General features: G+C 38.6%; 1 protein-coding gene and 9 non-coding genes across 11 annotated transcripts; 9 read left to right on the plus strand and 1 right to left on the minus strand.

The window, feature by feature from the left end:
* Positions 1-5,564: 5,564 nt before the first annotated feature.
* nptx1l (neuronal pentraxin 1 like) lies at positions 5,565-13,479 on the minus strand. 2 transcript variants are annotated; one of them, XR_013305005.1, is made up of 6 exons: positions 12,726-13,479; positions 11,375-11,582; positions 8,746-8,990; positions 8,500-8,679; positions 6,449-6,797; positions 5,565-6,357 (listed from the first exon to the last, which is right to left on the minus strand). XR_013305005.1 is itself a non-coding variant. In XM_077619954.1 (5 exons), exons 1-5 carry the CDS (start codon positions 13,167-13,169, stop codon positions 6,576-6,578), a joined length of 1,299 nt encoding a protein of 432 aa, XP_077476080.1. In that variant the 5' UTR covers positions 13,170-13,479; the 3' UTR covers positions 5,565-6,575. The 2 variants fall into 2 exon arrangements, 1 of the variants encoding a protein (XP_077476080.1); XM_077619954.1 differs by having other exon boundaries at positions 5,565-6,797.
* Positions 13,480-17,666: 4,187 nt separating this feature from the next.
* On the plus strand, positions 17,667-17,738 carry trnae-uuc (transfer RNA glutamic acid (anticodon UUC)). The gene has a single exon. It is a non-coding gene; the product is annotated as a tRNA-Glu (tRNA).
* Positions 17,739-18,193: 455 nt separating this feature from the next.
* trnae-uuc (transfer RNA glutamic acid (anticodon UUC)) lies at positions 18,194-18,265 on the plus strand. Its single transcript has one exon. It is a non-coding gene; the product is annotated as a tRNA-Glu (tRNA).
* A 192-nt stretch (positions 18,266-18,457) lies between these two features.
* trnae-uuc (transfer RNA glutamic acid (anticodon UUC)) lies at positions 18,458-18,529 on the plus strand. Its single transcript has one exon. It is a non-coding gene; the product is annotated as a tRNA-Glu (tRNA).
* Positions 18,530-18,720: 191 nt separating this feature from the next.
* Positions 18,721-18,792, plus strand: trnae-cuc (transfer RNA glutamic acid (anticodon CUC)). Its single transcript has one exon. It is a non-coding gene; the product is annotated as a tRNA-Glu (tRNA).
* A 191-nt stretch (positions 18,793-18,983) lies between these two features.
* Positions 18,984-19,055, plus strand: trnae-uuc (transfer RNA glutamic acid (anticodon UUC)). The gene has a single exon. It is a non-coding gene; the product is annotated as a tRNA-Glu (tRNA).
* Positions 19,056-19,246: 191 nt separating this feature from the next.
* trnae-cuc (transfer RNA glutamic acid (anticodon CUC)) lies at positions 19,247-19,318 on the plus strand. Its single transcript has one exon. It is a non-coding gene; the product is annotated as a tRNA-Glu (tRNA).
* A 456-nt stretch (positions 19,319-19,774) lies between these two features.
* On the plus strand, positions 19,775-19,846 carry trnae-uuc (transfer RNA glutamic acid (anticodon UUC)). The gene has a single exon. It is a non-coding gene; the product is annotated as a tRNA-Glu (tRNA).
* A 191-nt stretch (positions 19,847-20,037) lies between these two features.
* trnae-cuc (transfer RNA glutamic acid (anticodon CUC)) lies at positions 20,038-20,109 on the plus strand. Its single transcript has one exon. It is a non-coding gene; the product is annotated as a tRNA-Glu (tRNA).
* Positions 20,110-20,300: 191 nt separating this feature from the next.
* On the plus strand, positions 20,301-20,372 carry trnae-uuc (transfer RNA glutamic acid (anticodon UUC)). The gene has a single exon. It is a non-coding gene; the product is annotated as a tRNA-Glu (tRNA).
* Position 20,373: the final 1 nt, after the last annotated feature.

The following is a 20,373-nucleotide window of genomic DNA, read 5'->3' on the forward strand; positions in this document are numbered from 1 at the left end:
TTGGATAGGCAAAATTTCAAAGTCTGCAAAGGAGAAAAAAACACAAACAACTAAGACATTTACCGTAAAACCTCTATTTGAAGGGCACCTCTAATAAAACGGCACCTTGGTGGAAGAATTGAAAAATAGAACGGCACCCACTAATTGAACTGCACCTCTATTTGAACGACACCCTCTAATTGAACCGTGACCGGACGTTTGGTCGCCGGACTTTTGGTCGCCGGATGTTTGGTCGCCGGACGTTTGGTCTCCGGACGTTTGGTCGCCCGGACCCAAACGTGCGGCGACCAAACGTCCGGCGACCAAACGTCCGGCGACCAAAAGTCCGGCGACCAAACAAGGTAAAACAACACGGTCTACGCATCAATCAAAGACAACAATGGCCCTGAGCAGTTTCACTTTCACTGAGCGGACGTGTGAGTGTATGAGTGTGAATGTACATAGGTTGTCCCCTTAGGAAGGGACGTCAGTCAGGGTCTTAACAAGTTCTCCAACAAAACACAATAAAAGTACGGGAAATTTGGAGCTTTTCTTTAGCCTAATAATTAATAGGGCATTAAGTATGACCAAATAATAATTCACAGTTTGTATTTAGGGAATTTGAGCAACAATTTTAAATGGTAATTATCAATAACCTTCCGGGCGACCAAACGTCCGGCGACCAAACGTCCGAGTACCTAACTGAACGGCACTTCTAATTGAACGTCACTATGGGAAACGTTTGAAACATAGAGCGGCATGCCGGTGAAATAGAGGTTTTTCTCAACCTGAGAAGGTGGTCAGATAGCAAGCGCCTCTTGCCTGGGATTCATACCGTTGTCACATTAGCGATGCCACCAAGAAGCAATTGAAGAAGCTACATATTGATGTGGCCGTGATTCCAGGAGGGTGCACCAAATTTATACAGGCCCCCGAGGTCTATTGGACTATTGGATTCAAGGCCAAAGTCCGACAGTTCTACGAGCACTGGATGTTGCACAGCTAGAAGAGCTACACAAAATTCGGCAACATGCGAGCACCAACCGCTTCCGACGGCTCAAAAGATTGCCAGATCCATTCTTTCAGGTCAGACGGCTTGATTCAGACTGGTTTGCAACTTCTCCAGCAAGCGCGAGCCAATGCTGGCAACGATGAACGTGAACTCACTCAGAAACTGGACGCTGATGTCTGAATGACGAGGACAGCTACAACAGCGACAGTGTCCCTAGATTTTCACCAGTTAATTTTTAATTACTTACCAATAACCACCTTGTATTTGTGCCTTTTGTTAAATAAATATGTATATGTTACCTGGTTTCTCTTTTCATCCATAAAATTTACCGCATCTTCTCAAAATTCTGACCAGCTAGTCAAAAAAATAGAGCGGCACCCTCTAATTGAACGACACTACGGGCAAAGTTTGAAAAATGAAATGGCCTGCCATTGAAATAGAGGTTTTATTGTAACTTAAGAAATCTGAGGAACGGGAAGCACACCTATTGTGGGACATGTTCCAAAAGATTCTTCTGAATCCGAACCATTGTGTCTTGAATACAAAGAAATGTCGAAATTGTCAAGGGATTTGAATGTGAAATGTGTTGATTAGTGTCAGAAATCTTGGGCTGCGCTCTAACTGGATAATAACGCGAACTTTTCATCTTAAGACGTTTAGGGATGAATTAGAATAAATAAATGTAAACTTCTGATAGTATCGTCAATCACTAGAAAAGGAATTTAATGTGGTAGTTTGGAAGCAGTCCATCCAACATAAGACTGCAGTGTCTGTTTTATCAAAAGAACTAGATGTCCAATTCTTATTAACACTTACACAAAATGATTAGATTATACCAACAATTTTGATTCCTTCACGTGAAGGATGGTTAAATGTCACATTATTACCAGAGATTCAAAAAGTGTATTTGATGTATCAATTTCTGCATGTTTCCCAAGCGCACACTGATAAGTGCATATTAATTGTGTATTACATAAACACACTAAAAACGGGAGCTTGTTTTTGTATAACTTGTCTAATATCCATTGAGTTGGCATAGTGCTAGAATATTTTACTAGTCATTTGTTAAAATTAGAACATTTTTGCATATACTTGGACTGAGGCTGAAATTGTGAACTGGTTTGGGAAATTCCCTTGTCAAGGGGGAATTAATTATGCATTCAGTCGCAAAGGGGGTTGAGCAATACTGTTTAAGGGGCTCTGAGAATAAGGACAACTTTGAATTTGTTCCTCACGTGTATTTTTTCACCTTTCTATGCCAAAGGATCTCTGCCTCATCCAAACACTGACTTTGCCCACGGCTTTAGAACAATCCAAAAAATATGTTGTTGGTTATGAATGCCACACACGAATTGTTTACAGAGCTTGAAGGTAAACCTTCAAATATGATCTCCACCAACCCTAAAAAAGCATTCGAAATTCAATGTGATCTATGACATTTGATCATCAGAGTTTCTATAAACCATACTCGAGCTCCATAAATGTAAACAGAAACAAAAAATAGCTGTTCCATCATTCAACATATTATATCCAAGTAAACCAATGGATTATAGAACCTCAAGATTCTAGAAAGTATGCATTTCTTTAGGTAAAAACAACAACGGTCGTGTATATGTCAACAGTCTTATATCTTGCAGTTGAAAGACCTTTCTCAACCTCAGTGGGACAGTTACAATCCAGAGAAGCCCTCACTGAGCTAATGTTTGTTTTCCTTCTCCCTTGTCATGAATTTTTCATTAGCCACTCGGTGACACATTTTATATGTTTCCCCTGTAGAGAGTGAAGTAAGCATTCTTCTAACAGGTGAAATTTGCCATTGGTCTACAGTGACTTTTGATTATCGTCTGTTTACATTTGCCTTGTGAGGAAAGAAAAAAAGTTGTTTCAGTGTGAAAAATTGCCTATTAGCTAGGTAATATTGATTGTTCAAAAAAAAGTGCTGTATATATTTAATGATTTTTTCATCTTCCATAACTCAGCTGACTTCAGGTGAAAGGCAGACTACACCCTAGACTGGTCGCCAGGTCACACAGAGAGACAAATGACCATACCCACTCAAAATCATACCACCACCAGAGGGAATCGAGCCTGTCCCTGCCCGCACAAAAGTCAGGCGAGTGAACCTCTACACCACAAGGCGACTCCCAGAGTCATTTAATTTTTTCAATTATTACAAAAATTCTACAGAATCGAGCCCACGTCTGTAAGAATTTTTTTTTTAATAAATGGATTAAAAGAACTGAATTAAAAGCCCTGAATATTCCGTTTTTTATAGATCTAAAACAATGTTTATTTTAGCTTTTTGTACTAAATGATTTTTTAACTAAAAACACAAAGAAAAACATGGACAAAAAAATTGCAATTATTAATTTAAAAGGGGGAAAATCAGGAAATTTAATATACATCTATACTCTTCATTTTAATTTGATCCTAAAACAGAAAGTTGACATTCATGATTTACTTTACCGGGCCACACAAAATGATGCAGCGGGCCAGATTTGGCCCCCGGGCCGCCATTTTGACACATGTGCTCTACACCATGAGGCGCCTCACAGAGTGAATTTTTTTTCCCATTAATACTAAAATTCTACGTACTCTGAGGTAAAGTAATTGACTGCGCTGACCAAGGTAGGATGGCAGTGAAAGAACAACCATTCATTCACTACCACCCTCCCCCTTCAATTGGATTGGATGTCTACTGGTGATAGACTAATTAAAATTCACATCACAAGGATGAGGCGGTCTGGCGGCCGAGCGATTAGCACGTCGGCCTCACAATTTTGGTGTCAAGGTTTCTACCCCAGGTGGGTCCTCACATTTAGGGTATCCCCCGCCTAGTGCCCATAGTTAGATGGGAGAGGCTCCGGCATCCCCCGCGACCTTTGTGAGGATAAACAGATCAGAGAATGAATGAATCAGAAGGATAATTGTGTGCCACACAATTAGATGTCTATCATTGTCTTAGGAATGCACGACAGGAGCTCCCTTTTTTACGGTGGTGTGCATAGCTGATAGCCAATTTTGGGTATATAGTGGTAAGTTTCAAATAATACATATTTCACAGCATCAGCACCTTTTTTCTTGATACTCCCCGATACTGATGATATCACATTAGTGTTGTATCAGTACCGATACGTGCAGCACTAAAATATTAATGATGAGATTTTTCTTAAGTGATTAGAAGGCAATATGTCCATAGGTCAGTGGTGCTGGGAAAAAGCAATAAAATAGTAAAGTTTTAGCTAAGCTTAGTATGTCAACAGATCTCCGGCTGTGAAGGGAATTAGATGTACAGTCCTGTGCTTGGAGGTGACTTTTAGCTCACCGCAGAGCAAATCCATGCTGAAATCCAACTGCCAAAGAGTCACACTAGCTGCTGGTAATGGCCTTACAGTGAGTATGATCTGTGTTATCTGGTGTCTAGGGAAAAGACCATCCATGTAAAGACAACTAGGCAGTGAATGGAAACCAATTTCTTGGACAATTGACCTGGCTGTGGTGGAACCAAATGGCCTCGGTAACAACAAAGAAAATGTAGCCCAGGATGGAAATCATTTCAGCTGTAATTGAATTGCACAGAAACCGTACACGCGTATTGAAAGATGTCTTTACAATAGCAATGTCTTTTTGAAAAGCAGTGTGATTACCGAAAAGGGAAACTGGAGACAAAGTGTGCTGCCTGACATGTCTGTACGCCGGCTACACAAAAAGGAGAAAGTGAAATCAATGGCAGATGTTAATTGAAATATAATGTGTTATAACTGAATAGGAAGGCTTTCAAATATTGTCCGTTGGGGTCCATTTGTGTTCATTCTACTTTTTTCTCACTCTATATCACAGGTGTCACAAAGTGGCGGCCCGGGGGCCAAATCTGGCCCGCCGTATCATATTGTGTGGCCCGGGAAAGTAAATCATGAGTGCCGACTTTCTGTTTTAGGATCAAATTAAAATGAAGATTATAGATGTATATTATATTTCCTGATTTTCCCCCTTTTAAATCAATAATTGCAATTTTTTCGTCCATGTTTTTCTTTGTGTTTTTAGTTAAAAAATCATTTAGTAAAATCTAAAAATATATAAAATTATTTTCTGTTTTCCACTTTAATATGGAACATAATGATTAAAACAGATTTTCCCTTACTAAGAAAAAAAGTTCAAATAAACACTTTTTTAGATCTATAAAAAATGGAATATTTAGGGCTTTTGATTTAGTTCTTTAAATACAATTTTTAAAACAATATCTAATTATTATATCTAAAATGGTCCGGCCCACATGAAATCGAGTTGACGTTAATGCGGCCCGCGAACCAACCCTAGTCTGACACCCTTGCTCTATATCATGTGTATATTAACATCCACACTTAGTATACAATTTGAATGACAAACTGCTGTCAATTACTGATGTAAGTGTATAGTTTTTTAAAAATATTTGGGTTTATTTAATTTTTGTTATCATCCACATTCTAAAGAAATTGTCATGGCAATGTAACTGTCATTTATTATTTTTTTGACATAGTAAAGACAACCCCAGAAAAGCTTCTACTACAAATAACCAACTTATAAGACACACAAAAAGGTTTCAACCATGTTTACTGAGTTGAGTTACAACTTCCATTCTTAAAAGGTTGTTTTTTTCTTTCTTTCAAGGTCGTGCATTCACATCATCTACATGCACTGACTTGTAAGAATAAATATGTTAAACATTTTTTAGTCAAGTATCACAATTTATTACAAAAACTAGAACTTTTTCATCTGTTAGTGGTGCCATGCCGTAAGCATATAACAATACCGTATAAAACCTCCACTCTAAAATCCACCAGTAAAAGCAAAGGTCATAGATGCTTACCCAGCATTTACAGAAGTTAAGACATGCTGTTACTGTACAGATAACGTTCCCCTTAATGTACAAGCCTCTGCTCCATTCTCATTCATAAATTGTATTTTAGGACAACGCCGAGAAAAAAAAGTGTTATGATAACACATTTAGGAAATTAAAAGAAAATAAACGAATACACACAAGCACTCACGCAAGTGCTGAGATTCTTTTCAACAGCCCAAGGCACTCAGGCTTGAATGTTGGCAATGGGCATGTCAACCTTCGCACGAAATCACGTCAGTTGGCATAAGATGAAAACAGAGAAATCCAGTGTTCTGCTGATGAAAACATTGTCTTTAAAGAAGTCCGACTTGTCCGTTTTCACAGTGAAAATCTTCCACAGGCAAAACAAAAGGAATCTCTGGAGGAAGATGTTTGGTTGAATTGCAGGACATCTTTTTACAAAGAATACATGACCTTCTACTGCACTGAACCTTTCATTCGTGTTGCCGTGAACATCATCCAACATCAGACAGGGCCACAGATAAACCTGTTTTGAATTCAAGCATCGTAATTTGGTAAATGTTTAATACCAAAGACGGCTTCCAAAGAGAAAATCTGAAGAAAAAAAGATTGCTCACTTTATTTTTAGTTTCTCCGCATCTAGTAGTCATTAAAATATTTGCCTCTGTTTCCTTCCATTTCCTTCATAGATGCTCGTGACCACTGTGGCCTCAACAAATGAATTGATCTTCTCTCACCCAGTTTTTAGTTGAGGTGGCGGCAAGCTTCAAAAGTCCACTTTGAGGCACCTCCGTAAATTTCAAGGCTCGTTTCCAGCCAAGCAAAAACATTACCCACTTGTGCTTTGCTGCTGCAAGTTGCCAGATTGTATATTTCTCCCATGGATAGTTTGCGATCCCAGATGTGAAAGTTGGCCAGATCTCCAACAAATGCTTGTGTTGCGTCAAAACCACCTCCATAAGTGTCCTGTAGCGAAAACAGATTGAGTTAGTCCCTTAACTCATCTACTGCCTTTCTAATGGATTGGACGTGTACTTGTGACAAACTCATTTAAATCCACCAAAAGGGAAGAAAAGAGCCACATATTTGGTATTGAAAAGATAAATTATCTCAATCTCATTTACAATTTCTTATTGAATTTTTACATTTTTGTTTGTTTCACTCCAACTGTCTGAAAGGTCACAGTTCAGGATGGTTAGACATGAGAGATACTAATTTATATGTTGTAAATATATTTTATTGGCCACTAAATCATCATGGTGCTTCATTTAGTTTCCAGATTTTGCCATTTTAAACGTCTTCTCTAAATCGAGTATAATTTTCCTTTAACAGTCTCAGGTTGTGAATATTTACATTAGTCTAAGATGCTAAACAGGTTTAGCCATTATTCCAATCGAGGTCACCCAGTTCTGCAAGAGCCTTACGTACCGTTCCATTAGAATATTTACATAAATTTACTCAGGACCAAATAAGATGCTTTTTAACATAAAATCCTGTGTGTGTCCTTTAAAATTTAAAATGAGAGGACTTTTCATTCAGCTAGAAGAAGTAAATTAGAGCCGTGTACAATGTTGACATGTCAAATAATCTTTTCCTTGTTCGACTGAATTTCTCCTTTTAAAAAAGGGAAATTTGTTACATATTCACTCACTCGAATTCTGAATTGGTTCCATCGATTTTCAACACCCCTTATCCTTTACTTCACAAAAAACTCAATAAGCCATGTATATTGTAAAAATAAATAAAAACAAACAACCAGGCAAACAAATAAATAAAACTCAAATTTATGGAAAATCAACAGTGAAAGTTGATTGTCAATTTAACAACAAACTACCGTAAAATAAACTGTATTTTATTTTTTGGACATTTATTACACAGCATTTCCACCTACCACTCTGTCCTTACTATGTTTGACTACCAAGGTAACAGAGTGAGTTCAAATCCAGACTGAAGCAAAGGGTCAATGACAAAAGTAGCAAAGTGATGACACCAACAACACTGGTTACAAGTCAAATATAGTAAAACATGTCATTGCTTTCAGTGAACAAGGAAAGAAAAATCTCCAAAAACCTATTCCAAAATTGAAAGAAACAACCGTTTTTACGCTATTTTCTATTTTTCCTGTTTTTTTTTATGCTAACCTTGTGCCAACCACCAAGCATTTTATTGTAAATTTTTCATCATTCATCTTCCATACCACCCATCCTCGAAAGAGTTGCAGGGGTTTCTTGAGCCTAACCCAGCTGTCTTCAGGTGAAAGGCAGACTACACCCTAGACTGGTCGCCAGCCAGTCGCAAGGCACACAGAGAGACAAACGACCATCCGCACTCACAATCATACCGCCACCCATGGGAATTGACGCACCGAAGTCAGGCGAGTGAACCTCTACACCACGAGGCGGCCAAGTATAAATTTGTGTTTGTTTATTGACTTTTTTACTCTGTACTGTGTTTACAGTCACTGTGTAATAAACAGACCCAGGTTTCAGTTTGTATTTCACCTTAAGGAGACCCTTAGCGGGGTTTTTCCTATGTAAAATTCATAAATGGATGTACTGGACCAAGATTTGAACTCTAACAAGTTCTATCAACTGTGGCCTGTCATTGGCCCTGGGGAAACAAATCTTGCTTGTACATGTGAAAATTGAAAACACTTTAAAGACATTACCTGCTCTTGACCAAGGATCAACAGTCCTTGTGGTTTTATAGGGTGGTATGGGGCCAAGTTCTCGCCACTCCCCCTTTTGACACCATCTTGGAAAGCTTCCCAGACACCATCACGAGTGGTCCAGGTCACGCAGATATGATGCCATTTGCCATCATTGATCAGGAATGGCAGTTTTGCAACCTTTAGGGGGCGGAGGCATAATGTCAAATGTGGACTTCAATCAGGCCATCCATTCAAACGTAATACCTTATCATTGATCAGTATCTCCATCGGGTTGTTTCCCCATTCGATGAGCACAAGCTCATTAGCCTGACCAGGAACGGCGTAGGAAAAAGGTGTGCCCACACCTGGGGATGCGCTGGACTTGAGCCACATGCAAACAGTGAGGGCGTACATCTCAGGCAAACTTTTCTTCACCTTTGCGTACATGTAGTTGGTTCTCAGTGGAAATGTAAGCTGGAATTTATCCAGAGGCCTATTTTCCCGCTGACCTGTTTAGAGGAAATAAAAAATGTGTTTGCATGGCAAGTATTTTAGATGATGCAGTCATCTTGCAGACTGCGGGTGGATATCTTTATCCACAAGTGCTTCCCTAACCCGTTTCCATTTTTTTTAAACATAGGCACTGAGATTTACAGTCATTTTATTAAGTACAGATGCAGTCTTTTGCATTCCTACACGAGGCAACTAAAATAATACAAACTCCTTCAATGTCCATGTTTTACAATGATTAAGTCAAAAGTATTTAGCACAAGTGTGTCAAAGTGGCGGCCCGGGGGCCAAATCTGGCCCGCCGCATCATTTTGTGTGGCCCGGAAAAGTAAATCATGAGTGCCGACTTTCTATTTTAGGATCAAATTAAAATGAAGAGTATAGATGTATATTAAATTTCCTGATTTTCCCCCTTTTAAATCAATAATTGTAATGTTTTAATATTTTTTTTCAGTTTTTAGTTCAAAAATCATTTTGTAAAATCTAAAAATATATTTTTTAAAAAGCTTAAATAAACATTGTTTTAGATCTATAAAAACGGAATATTCAGGGATTTTAATCCAGTTCTTTTAATCCATTTATTTAAAAAAATCTAAATATTATATCTAAAATGGTCCGGCCCACATGAAATCGAGTTGACGTTAACGCGGCCCGCGAACCAACCCGAGTCTGACACCCCTGGTATATAGCCAAAGCACAAAAATATTTTGCTCATTTGACTTGAGAATTGTTGAATTCATTTTTTATTAGCTTACTAAAAATTCTCTATGTATACATCATGACAGAGTAGGCAACACGTTGGAAAAGAAGTGAGCATGGTTCATGTGCAGTTAACTTGCTCAGCCTGCTTCATTCCAGATTCTCCTTGTTAGTTTCACTGAAGACTAATGATTCCTATGGCATATATAATATATGGCATGACTGTAAATGGATGCTTGTCGATATGTGCACTCGGTTCGCTTGGTGACCATTCTGCGGTGCCTCCCACCTCACATCCAAAGCCAGTTAGGACTGACACCACATTTATATGACAATGAGGGCATTCACATGTCAATTTATGGGAATTTATTATTGAAAAGATTAGCATTTGAATAAAACGTATGCATGCGTATATATATATATATATATATATATATATATATATATATAGATAGATAGATAGATAGATAGATAGATAGATAGATAGATAGATAGATAGATAGATAGATAGATAGATAGATAGATAGATAGATAGATAGATAGATAGATAGATAGATAGATAGATAGATAGATAGATAGATAGATAGATAGATAGATAGATAGATAGATAGATAGATAGATAGATAGATAGATAGATATATAGATATATATATATATTTCAGCAACACGCTTATTTATTTATTTATTAACTTACTTATCTATTTATGTCTAAAATGCCTTTCCTGTATCTGCATTCTCACCCTCTTGCTACTGTGACAATGACATTTCCCGAATACGTGATGAATAAAGTTATCCAATCCAATCCAATAAAGTTATCCAAAATTTAAATAAATCTGTTTTCATTTGTCAGACTACGGCAATTTTAATGTATAAGTAATCTGAAATTTAATCCATGCAATCTAATCTTATTCAGTGTCTGAAAATGTTGTGGCAGGAGTGGTTGTAGTGTTGTATGTTTTCTGTAAATTTGGCAAAATGAAAACTTATTGTTAAACAAAATTCCCTTCAAGCTATTTTCTTTCATATTCTTTTGCACTGTGTCTCCAAAAACTGACTGTGTCAATATTCATGATTTCATCTCCAACACCTTTTATATTAACATTTTCCTGCAATTAGAATGCAGTGTTTACTTGTGTTTTTGTTTGATACTTCCCTCTTGGTGTCTTTTGCTTTTGCCGGGATATCTTTTTAGAATCAAAATTCAGAATAAATTAATGAGCAAAAGCCACTTTCTCTGTTCATCCTCCATCAAAATGTGCCAGTGTCCAGAAAACAGATCAATCCTAACACTCACACGAGGGATTTACTACATTGGAATTATACATTACACAACAAATCCACAATCGAAACGCTCCAGATTTGCCTTAATCTCAATTTGATAAATACATCTGAGGAGCAGTGACGTTTGAAAACCGTCATCTCGTGCGACCATGCAGTCGCGACTGCCAGCAGATCAGGGCTGTCCTAAACACATTTTTAGTTTTAGCTTTCAAATGTAGGGATAAAATGGTTTAATCTGTTGGAAGCACAGCAAAGCCTCCCAAAATATTTGCTCCCTCACGAGTCGATGAACCTGCCAAATCAGAAAAGATCTGATCTCACGCGGCCTTTTCTCGAAGAACCCCTTCTAAATCTACCAGATATTGGCAAGGTAGCTTGCTCTATGTCTTTTGGTTGCACATACCTTTCTCTAGGTTGGTGATTCTCTGATGCAAAGATGTGAGTGTGGATTCAACTCTCCCACGCTGAGCTGTCTCATTCCGGAGTCCGGGCTTCCCCTCCTCAATGCTATTCACTCGGGACAACACCTGCTTCTCCAAGTCGTCGATTTTACTTTGGAGCAGGTCTTTGAGGCTGTTGGCTTGCACGGAGTTGTTACTTCGACTGAATTGCTGTGGAAAAAGGGAGAGAGAAAGACGCACTGTTCAGCTTTGTTTAAGGAAATAACTCACAATATGGAGTTTTTGATACGCCTGCACAATCAAAGATAGAATAATTTCATCTTGCATCAGATTGAGTAGTAATTTTGATGTATATACTGTCCAGCTCTGGTTGTAAGATTCCATCTGATGGGAGAATTTGTGAAATAATGTTAAAAAAATGAAGGAACATGCAATTGATGACAGACTGTCATTATTCCTTATTGCCATGTTTTATTCAAAGATTGTTCTATTTTAAAATGCATTTGTCATTTCATTTTGGTTTTCATTTGTGAAATTTTAGTTTAAATTCATTTCAAATTTGTATTTGTAATTTAAATCCCATTAAAAATCAATCACCTTTGAGCCTTCCATGCATGATTTTTGTTGTTGTTTTTTACTGCCCTATAGGGGACACATTTAACTCACTGCCTGCCATTGACATCACTAGACAGCTAATCTCTTTCACAGGGAGGAACAAATGAACGCTTGTTAGTTTTTTTTAACCCTTTTAACGTACTCATTTATCTCACTGGCTATCACTGATGGAGGATATCCGATTCATTTTGACTGGGAGATTGAACAAATGTTAATTCGACCTTCCAATCAAAATGGATTGGACATCTGGTGCTATCAATGACATGCAATTAGTTAAATATACGATGGAAAAATAATCCCTAAATGTGCTACATTGGACCTTAACCAGTGTGAATTTAGTTTTTTATTCATTTTACTTCCATTAATTTATTGCTTGTTAAAATTTTATTTATACAATAACAAATTGTTAAATAGAGTATTGTATAAAATACATGCTAATATTTCCCTTTTTTAAAATGACTGAAAATTGTTAATTAACCCATTCTAGGTTGCAGGTCTTAAGTGTTAATCTTTGAATATTTATCCACTCTATCTAAAATTGTTGAAGAAAATATTAAATAGCACATGTTTAACTCAGCATTTCAATACAATCTCATGCAGATGATTCGTATTTTATTACATTGGATTATAAACATTATATTATAAACTAAATCATTTTAGTTTGATCATCTTTGAACATATTTACATCAAATCTGCAAAAAAAAAATAAAAAAATGTTTTACAGAAGTGCCATCCTACCTCAAGGTTCTCCAATCTTTGCTTGAGGGACTGCAAAGTCTGTGAGAGTTGCGCCAAAGTGTCGGCGGGCCCCCTGGATACATCACCCATAGTGTTTTTGCTCCCAGCTTCTTTCCTTCTGCCCCCGGACCGCCCTTCCCCTGCCTCAGCACCACTCTGGCTCTCGCATCTGGCCAACTTTGAGGTCAGTTCTCTTATGGTCTCTTTCTGGTTCATGATGGTCTCCTTCTGCTGCAAGACCGTCTCCCTCAACTGTACGACGGTGCTTTTCAAGTCTTCGCCGGGGACGCTGTTTTGCAAAGTGGCTGCGCATATGTCCATATCCTTTGGGACTGAGGTGCAAATAAATTGTGTCTGTCCTCCAAAGTCTTGGCAGGAACTCTGCAAAAAAAGGCAAGAAAATAGAACAAATCTCCAAAAGCTCACATCCTCCGTAGTTTGCATGTTGCTTTTGGGAGGTTTGGAATTTTCCTTGGTTAAAAAAAAAAAAAAAGAGAAGCCGCAATGACTTCCCGTGTGTAGTGTAATCCGTGTGTGGAATAGGACCTGTTTTATACAGAGAGCATGCTTGTGCGCAGAGGAGCTTCACTGCATCACCAGCAGAGGGGAGGGAATCTGAGTCCCTCATTAATAGGCACCAGAGGCAGCGTCACTTCCTAAAGAAAAGCCCCTTCATTCTGCTCCAGGGCTCGCTCGCACATGTTTAATTTTCCATCATTTTGACTATTTATCATCTATCAAGGTTGATCATTGTTTGTGCATGGCAGAAAACCAAGACACCCAACTGTATTTTCTTCCACTGAGTGAAGGATCTCTCATTATTTCTCTCTCTCTCGCTCTCTCTCTCTCTCTCTCTCTCTCTCGCTCTCTCTCATCTCTCCAGTGAAAGATCTCTCTTTCCTTCTATATATTTGGCTCTCATCATCTCTCTCTCTCTCTCTCTCTCTCTCCTCTCTCTCTCTCTCTCTCTCTCATCTCTCCAGTGAAAGATCTCTCTCTCTCTCTCTCTCTCTCTCTCTCTCTCTCTCTCTCTCTCTCTCTCTCTCTCTCTCTTTTCTCTCTCTCTCTCTCTCTGTCATCTCTCCAGTGAAAGATCTCTCTTTCATTCTATATATTTGGCTCTCATCTTCATCTCTCTCTCTCTCTCTCTCTCTCTCTCTCTCTCTCTCTCTCTCTCTCTCTCTCTCTCTCTCTCTCTCTCTCTCTCTCTCTCTCTCTCTCTCTCTCTTCATTCTATATATTTGGCTCTCATCTCTCTCTCTCTCTCTCTCTCTCTCTCTCTCTCTTTCATTCTATATATTTGGCTCTCATCTCTCTCTCTCTCTCTCTCTCTCTCTCTCTTCCTTTCTCTCTCTGTCACACTCCCTCTCTCTCTCTCTCTTCCTTTCTCTCTCTGTCACACTCCCTCTCTCTCTCTCTCTTCCTTTCTCTCTCTGTCACTCTCCCTCCCTCTCTTTGACTCTTTCCCTCTCGTTCGTTCTCTCTGTTTCAACACACGCCTCGCAAAGAACACATCCAGAAGAAGTTGAGTTTCAGCACAAAGGACAGCTACCACCACGCCTGCACATGCACACAAACGCTGCATCAACCTTAACCTCTTGATCCTTATTGTCGAGAATTAGTAATTTTCCAGATCAAAGCAGGCACAATTCTTTTAAACCATAGCGGCCCGTTGTCCATACATAAATTATTGATCTTCTCTTCTGCATGTCCTTATGGGGGTGCTGGAGCCGATCTCATTCATTTTCTGAACAACCAATCAGGCTCATAATCATACCTAGGGCAAATTTAGAGTTTTCAACAAACCTAACCTGCATGTTTTGGGCATGTTTAAGGAAACTGGAGTACCCAGAGAAAAAACCCTCAAGCCTGGGGAGAGCATGCGAATCCGAAACAGTGAGGACCCACCTGGGACCGAACCCTCGACCCCAAAACTGTAACGCCGATGTGCTAAACACTCACCCACCAAGCCACCTAGTATGTAATAACAAGACATTATTGGCATTATTGTTCATGATTTATTATGATTTCATTGGTATTTATCTATTTGTGTTATATATATATATATATATATATATATATATATATATATATATATATATATATATATATATATATATATATTTCAATTAAAATGCATAATAAAATAATGGGTCTTATTGAATAATTACTATTTTTTGCATGAGATTAAAATTGACTAATACACCTCTTACAAAAGTACCAATTAGCACACTTTTATTTGATATATACTGACATAATGATTTTAAAAAAGTATCAATATTAACGCAATGTCTGCTATTGATGATGCAATAGATTTCCAACCCATTTAAGATGGAGGGGCTTGCAGACCACCTTAAAATAATTAACTAAGAGATTAATTGCTGTTTCACTGTCATTGACGCCAATTTAATACCACAGTAAAATTGGATCAGATGTTTAATACTGTCAATCATTTTTTTTTATTACTCATTTATTTATTTGTTATGTTGCCAACAAGGTGTTGATATTTTTTTCTATCTGTTGCTCTACAGTCAAGTAAATTCCCAAGCACTTGCCATTGCCCTCCAAAAAATATTCAGGGCATTCATTATCCAGAAACATTTTTACTCTTTTTGTCCATTCAGCACAGATCTTTCAGTGAAGCCTTAATCATAATACCCGAACATTCAATTAACAATGACAATGTATTAGATCAGTTAGATTAGAATAGCTGTATAACGAAGAGGAATGGTGAGCATAAAAAGAATGATTAACAACTAGATTTCAATGTGTTTGAGGGAGGTGCTTGGGTAACACTTAGTGTGTCATGGATGGGTTTCATCATCCACATCTAAATGGGTCATATACTGTACCTGTCACATTGCGTAATGACTTCATTGCAATGCAGGAACACTTAATAGGAGCATCAATTCAACCTGTGGTTGAAAGCTCAAAGGTATAGCCATTTACAGAGCAAATAGTTGCTATCACTTTTTTTTAATGCCTGTCCCCACTTGGAAGATAGCTTACATTGTTAGTGAACAGTATTTCATTGACCATTTGTGAGTTGTTTTGTTTTGACAGTTAAAGATGGATTTTTACCAGCGTTTCATAGATACTGATACAAGTTTTGGTACAGATACAGATTAGTAAATTACTACAAGTCTAGTCCAGTCTTTCCTTTAATTTGATTGTGTTGTAAACTAAGGATTAATGTGTTGTTAAAAACTGAAACACAACACACCAACATTTTCCTGAGAGGAAATATCTTTTCACCACTAAAGGTTTTGAAATCCAAAGATCAAGATTAATCAGTGTCATACCAAGGTGTCAATTAAATGAAAAAGAGTGAAGTTCTGATGAACAAATTGTATTCCTCTCCATTCCAAACCCCTACTCATCCATACAACGTCATCTGTGAACATCATAATCCATGGGGTCTTCTTCATATGGTAGCCTCCTAATAACTAATGCAGTGCAGAAAGAGCTGAGAAGTGATCCCTGGAGTAGCACATCCATATTCAACACCTCGGTCTCAACTACGAGACACCAAAAACTTTTTTTCTACCGCATTTCCTGGCAGTTCTGGCTTCCTCATGCAGTATCATAGTTCATTTCCCCAAGCACACAGTCAGAGGTATTATCTAGATCTACAAAGACACTATGCAGTTCCTTCTGGCTTCCCCCAAATTCCTTTTCCCCCATCCTGTTCAGTGTCTTAACAATAACTTATCCCTATTAAATTTTATTACCAGCTGTTCCACCACTATTGTCTTACTATTATTTCTTCTCTAAAAAGTTTTTCAAACTAGAAAGGTAATTCTATCTAGTATCTATCTAGCCATCTATCTGTCTGCCTGTCATAGTTATGTACCATATGTGATGTAACTGCATTATCCGCAGTCAAGAGTGGTTTATATAAAATTTCATTTTAAATGATGTAAGAAATGAGGCAAAGATGAAAGATTAATTTAGTTTAAAAACTTGCCCTTATCTAAGAGAATTGTTTCCCATCTTTATAATGATCAGGAATACCATATTTGTTCTGGAGGTGGATTAAAAAAATAATTTCTTATTCAAAACCAATGGGGATGATGTAAGACAAAGTACAGTGCGGAAAGCTTCAGGCTTCTACTTGATCGGATCATAATTTTTGTAAGTGTCCTATATGGTGGAGTGGTCAGAATCTGGATGGAAAGCTTGAGTATTCGTCTGAAAATTGTGGTAGACTAATTCCGGCCTCTGACCATCGTCGTGTAGAGGATGGCATCCCATATCTGAACTAAGAAGTGGTGAATTTCCAATATTTCATGATGACAAGAACTGTTGTTCACCACAAGACCTTCCCACTTCTAATCAAGTATATATTTCTACGACTTTTGCTAATTTGATGAATCTGCCATGGAAGTTTCGCATTTCTAAAGAGTAATGCAAGTGTCCAATATGGTTTAGCAGTCAGGATTCCTGGTTATCACCCAGGTGGCCCGGGTTTCACTCCTGGTAAGGGAAACTTCCGATTAGATACCTGGATTTAGAAGGGTTGAACTTCTGTAATTTCGAGACATAAATTCCTATCATTTGCCACAAGCTTTTCCCTAACTGAGTAGATGTCTGTTGCTATTAATGTGTTAAATTGATGAGACTATCATCGAAGCATAAAGCTTCTAATCAATCTGAATCATAGTGCTACCAAATATCCCATATGGTCTAGCGGTCAGGATTCCTAATTCTTACCCAGGTAGCCTGGGTTCAAATTCCCAGTATGAGAAACTTCCAATTGGATACCTGAATTTAGAAGTGTTGATCTTCTAGAATTTCAGGACACAAATCCCTATCATTTGCCACAAGCTTTTGCCAGTTCTCACTGAGTAGATGTCTGTTTCTAATGATGTGGTAATTTGATGAGACTATCATCCAAGATTCATGCTTCTACTCGATCTGGATCAATAGTGCTATCAAACATCCCATATGGTCTAGCGGTCAGGATTCCTGGTTTTCACCCAGGTGGCCCGGGTTCAACTCCCGGTATGGGAAACTTCCTATTCGATACCTGAAATTAGAAGTGTTGATCTTATATAATTTCAGGACACACATCCTTATCATTCGCACAAGCTTTCCCCAGTTCTCACTGAGTAGATGTCTGTTTCTAATGATGTGGTAATTTGATGAGACTATCATCCAAGATTCATGCTTCTACTCGATCTGGATCAATAGTGCTATCAAACATCCCATATGGTCTAGCGCTCAGGATTCCTGGTTTTCACCCAGCTGGCCCGGGTTCAACACCTGGTATGGGAAACTTGCTATTCAATACCTGAAATTAGAAGCGTTAATCTTATATAATTTCAGGACACACATCCCTATCATTCGCACAAGCTTTCCCCAGTTCTCACTGAGTAGATGTCTGTTTCTAATGATGTGGTAATTTGATGAGACTATCATCCAAGATTCATGCTTCTACTCGATCTGGATCATGGTGCTAGCAAGGATCCCATATGGTCTAGCGGTCAGGATTCCTGGTTTTCACCCAGGTGGCCCGGGTTCAACTCCCGGTATGGGAAACTTCCTATTCGATACCTGAAATTAGAAGTGTTTATCTTATATAATTTCAGGACACGCATCCTTATCATTTGCACAAGCTTTTCCGAGTTCTCACTGAGTAGATGTCTGTTTCTAATGATGTGGTAATTTGATGAGACTATCATCCAAGATTCATGCTTCTACTCGATCTGGATCAATAGTGCTATCAAACATCCCATATGGTCTAGCGCTCAGGATTCTTGGTTTTCACCCAGGTGGCCCGGGTTCAACTCCCGGTGTGGGAAACTTCCTATTCAATACCTGAAATTAGAAGTGTTTATCTTATATAATTTCAGGACACACATCCTTATCATTCGCACAAGCTTTTCCGAGTTCTCACTGAGTAGATGTCTGTTTCTTATGATGTGGTAATTTGATGAGACTATCATCCAAGATTCAAGCTTCTACTCGATCTGGATCATGGGGCTGCCAAATATCCCATATGGTCTAGCGGTCAGGATTCCTGGTTCTCACCCAGGTGGCCCGGGTTTAACTCCCAGTGTGGGAAACTTCCTATTCGATACCAGAATTTAGAAGTGTTGATCTTATATAATTTCAGGACACACATCCTTATCATTCGCACAAGCTTTCCCCAGTTCTCACTGAGTAGATGTCTGTTTCTAATGATGTGGTAATTTGATGAGACTATCATCCAAGATTCATGCTTCTACTCAATCTGGATCATGGTGCTAACAAGTATCCCATATGGTCTAGCGGTCAGGATTCCTGGTTTTCACCCAGGTGGCCCGGGTTCAACTCCCGGTATGGGAAACTTCCTGTTCTGTACCTGAAATTAGAAGTGTTGATCTTATATAATTTCAGGACACACATCCTTATCATTCGCACAAGCTTTCCCCAGTTCTCACTGAGTAGATGTCTGTTTCTAATGATGTGGTAATTTGATGAGACTATCATCCAAGATTCAAGCTTCTACTCGATCTGGATCGTGGGGCTGCCAAATATCCCATATGGTCTAGCGGTCAGGATTCCTGGTTCTCACCCAGGTGGCCCGGGTTCAACTCCCGGTATGGGAAACTTCCTATTCGATACCTGAAATTAGAAGTGTTGATCTTATATAATTTCAGGACACACATCCTTATCATTCGCACAAGCTTTCCCCAGTTCTCACTGAGTAGATGTCTGTTTCTAATGATGTGGTAATTTGATGAGACTATCATCCAAGATTCATGCTTCTACTCAATCTGGATCATGGTGCTAACAAGTATCCCATATGGTCTAGCGCTCAGGATTCCTGGTTTTCACCCAGGTGGCCCGGGTTCAACACCTGGTATGGGAAACTTGCTATTCAATACCTGAAATTAGAAGTGTTAATCTTATATAATTTCAGGACACACATCCCTATCATTCGCACAAGCTTTCCCCAGTTCTCACTGAGTAGATGTCTGTTTCTAATGATGTGGTAATTTGATGAGACCTATCATCCAAGATTCATGCTTCTACTCGATCTGGATCAATAGTGCTATCAAACATCCCATATGGTCTAGCGGTCAGGATTCTTGGTTTTCACCCAGGTGGCCCGGGTTCAACTCCCGGTGTGGGAAACTTCCTATTCAATACCTGAAATTAGAAGTGTTTATCTTATATAATTTCAGGACACACATCCTTATCATTCGCACAAGCTTTTCCGAGTTCTCACTGAGTAGATGTCTGTTTCTTATGATGTGGTAATTTGATGAGACTATCATCCAAGATTCAAGCTTCTACTCGATCTGGATCATGGGGCTGCCAAATATCCCATATGGTCTAGCGGTCAGGATTCCTGGTTCTCACCCAGGTGGCCCGGGTTTAACTCCCGGTGTGGGAAACTTCCTATTCGATACCAGAATTTAGAAGTGTTGATCTTATATAATTTCAGGACACACATCCTTATCATTCGCACAAGCTTTCCCCAGTTCTCACTGAGTAGATGTCTGTTTCTAATGATGTGGTAATTTGATGAGACTATCATCCAAGATTCATGCTTCTACTCAATCTGGATCATGGTGCTAACAAGTATCCCATATGGTCTAGCGGTCAGGATTCCTGGTTTTCACCCAGGTGGCCCGGGTTCAACTCCCGGTATGGGAAA

The sequence above is a fragment of the Stigmatopora argus genome, chromosome 14 (genome assembly GCF_051989625.1).
Source record: "Stigmatopora argus isolate UIUO_Sarg chromosome 14, RoL_Sarg_1.0, whole genome shotgun sequence".
NCBI lineage: Eukaryota > Metazoa > Chordata > Actinopteri > Syngnathiformes > Syngnathidae > Stigmatopora > Stigmatopora argus.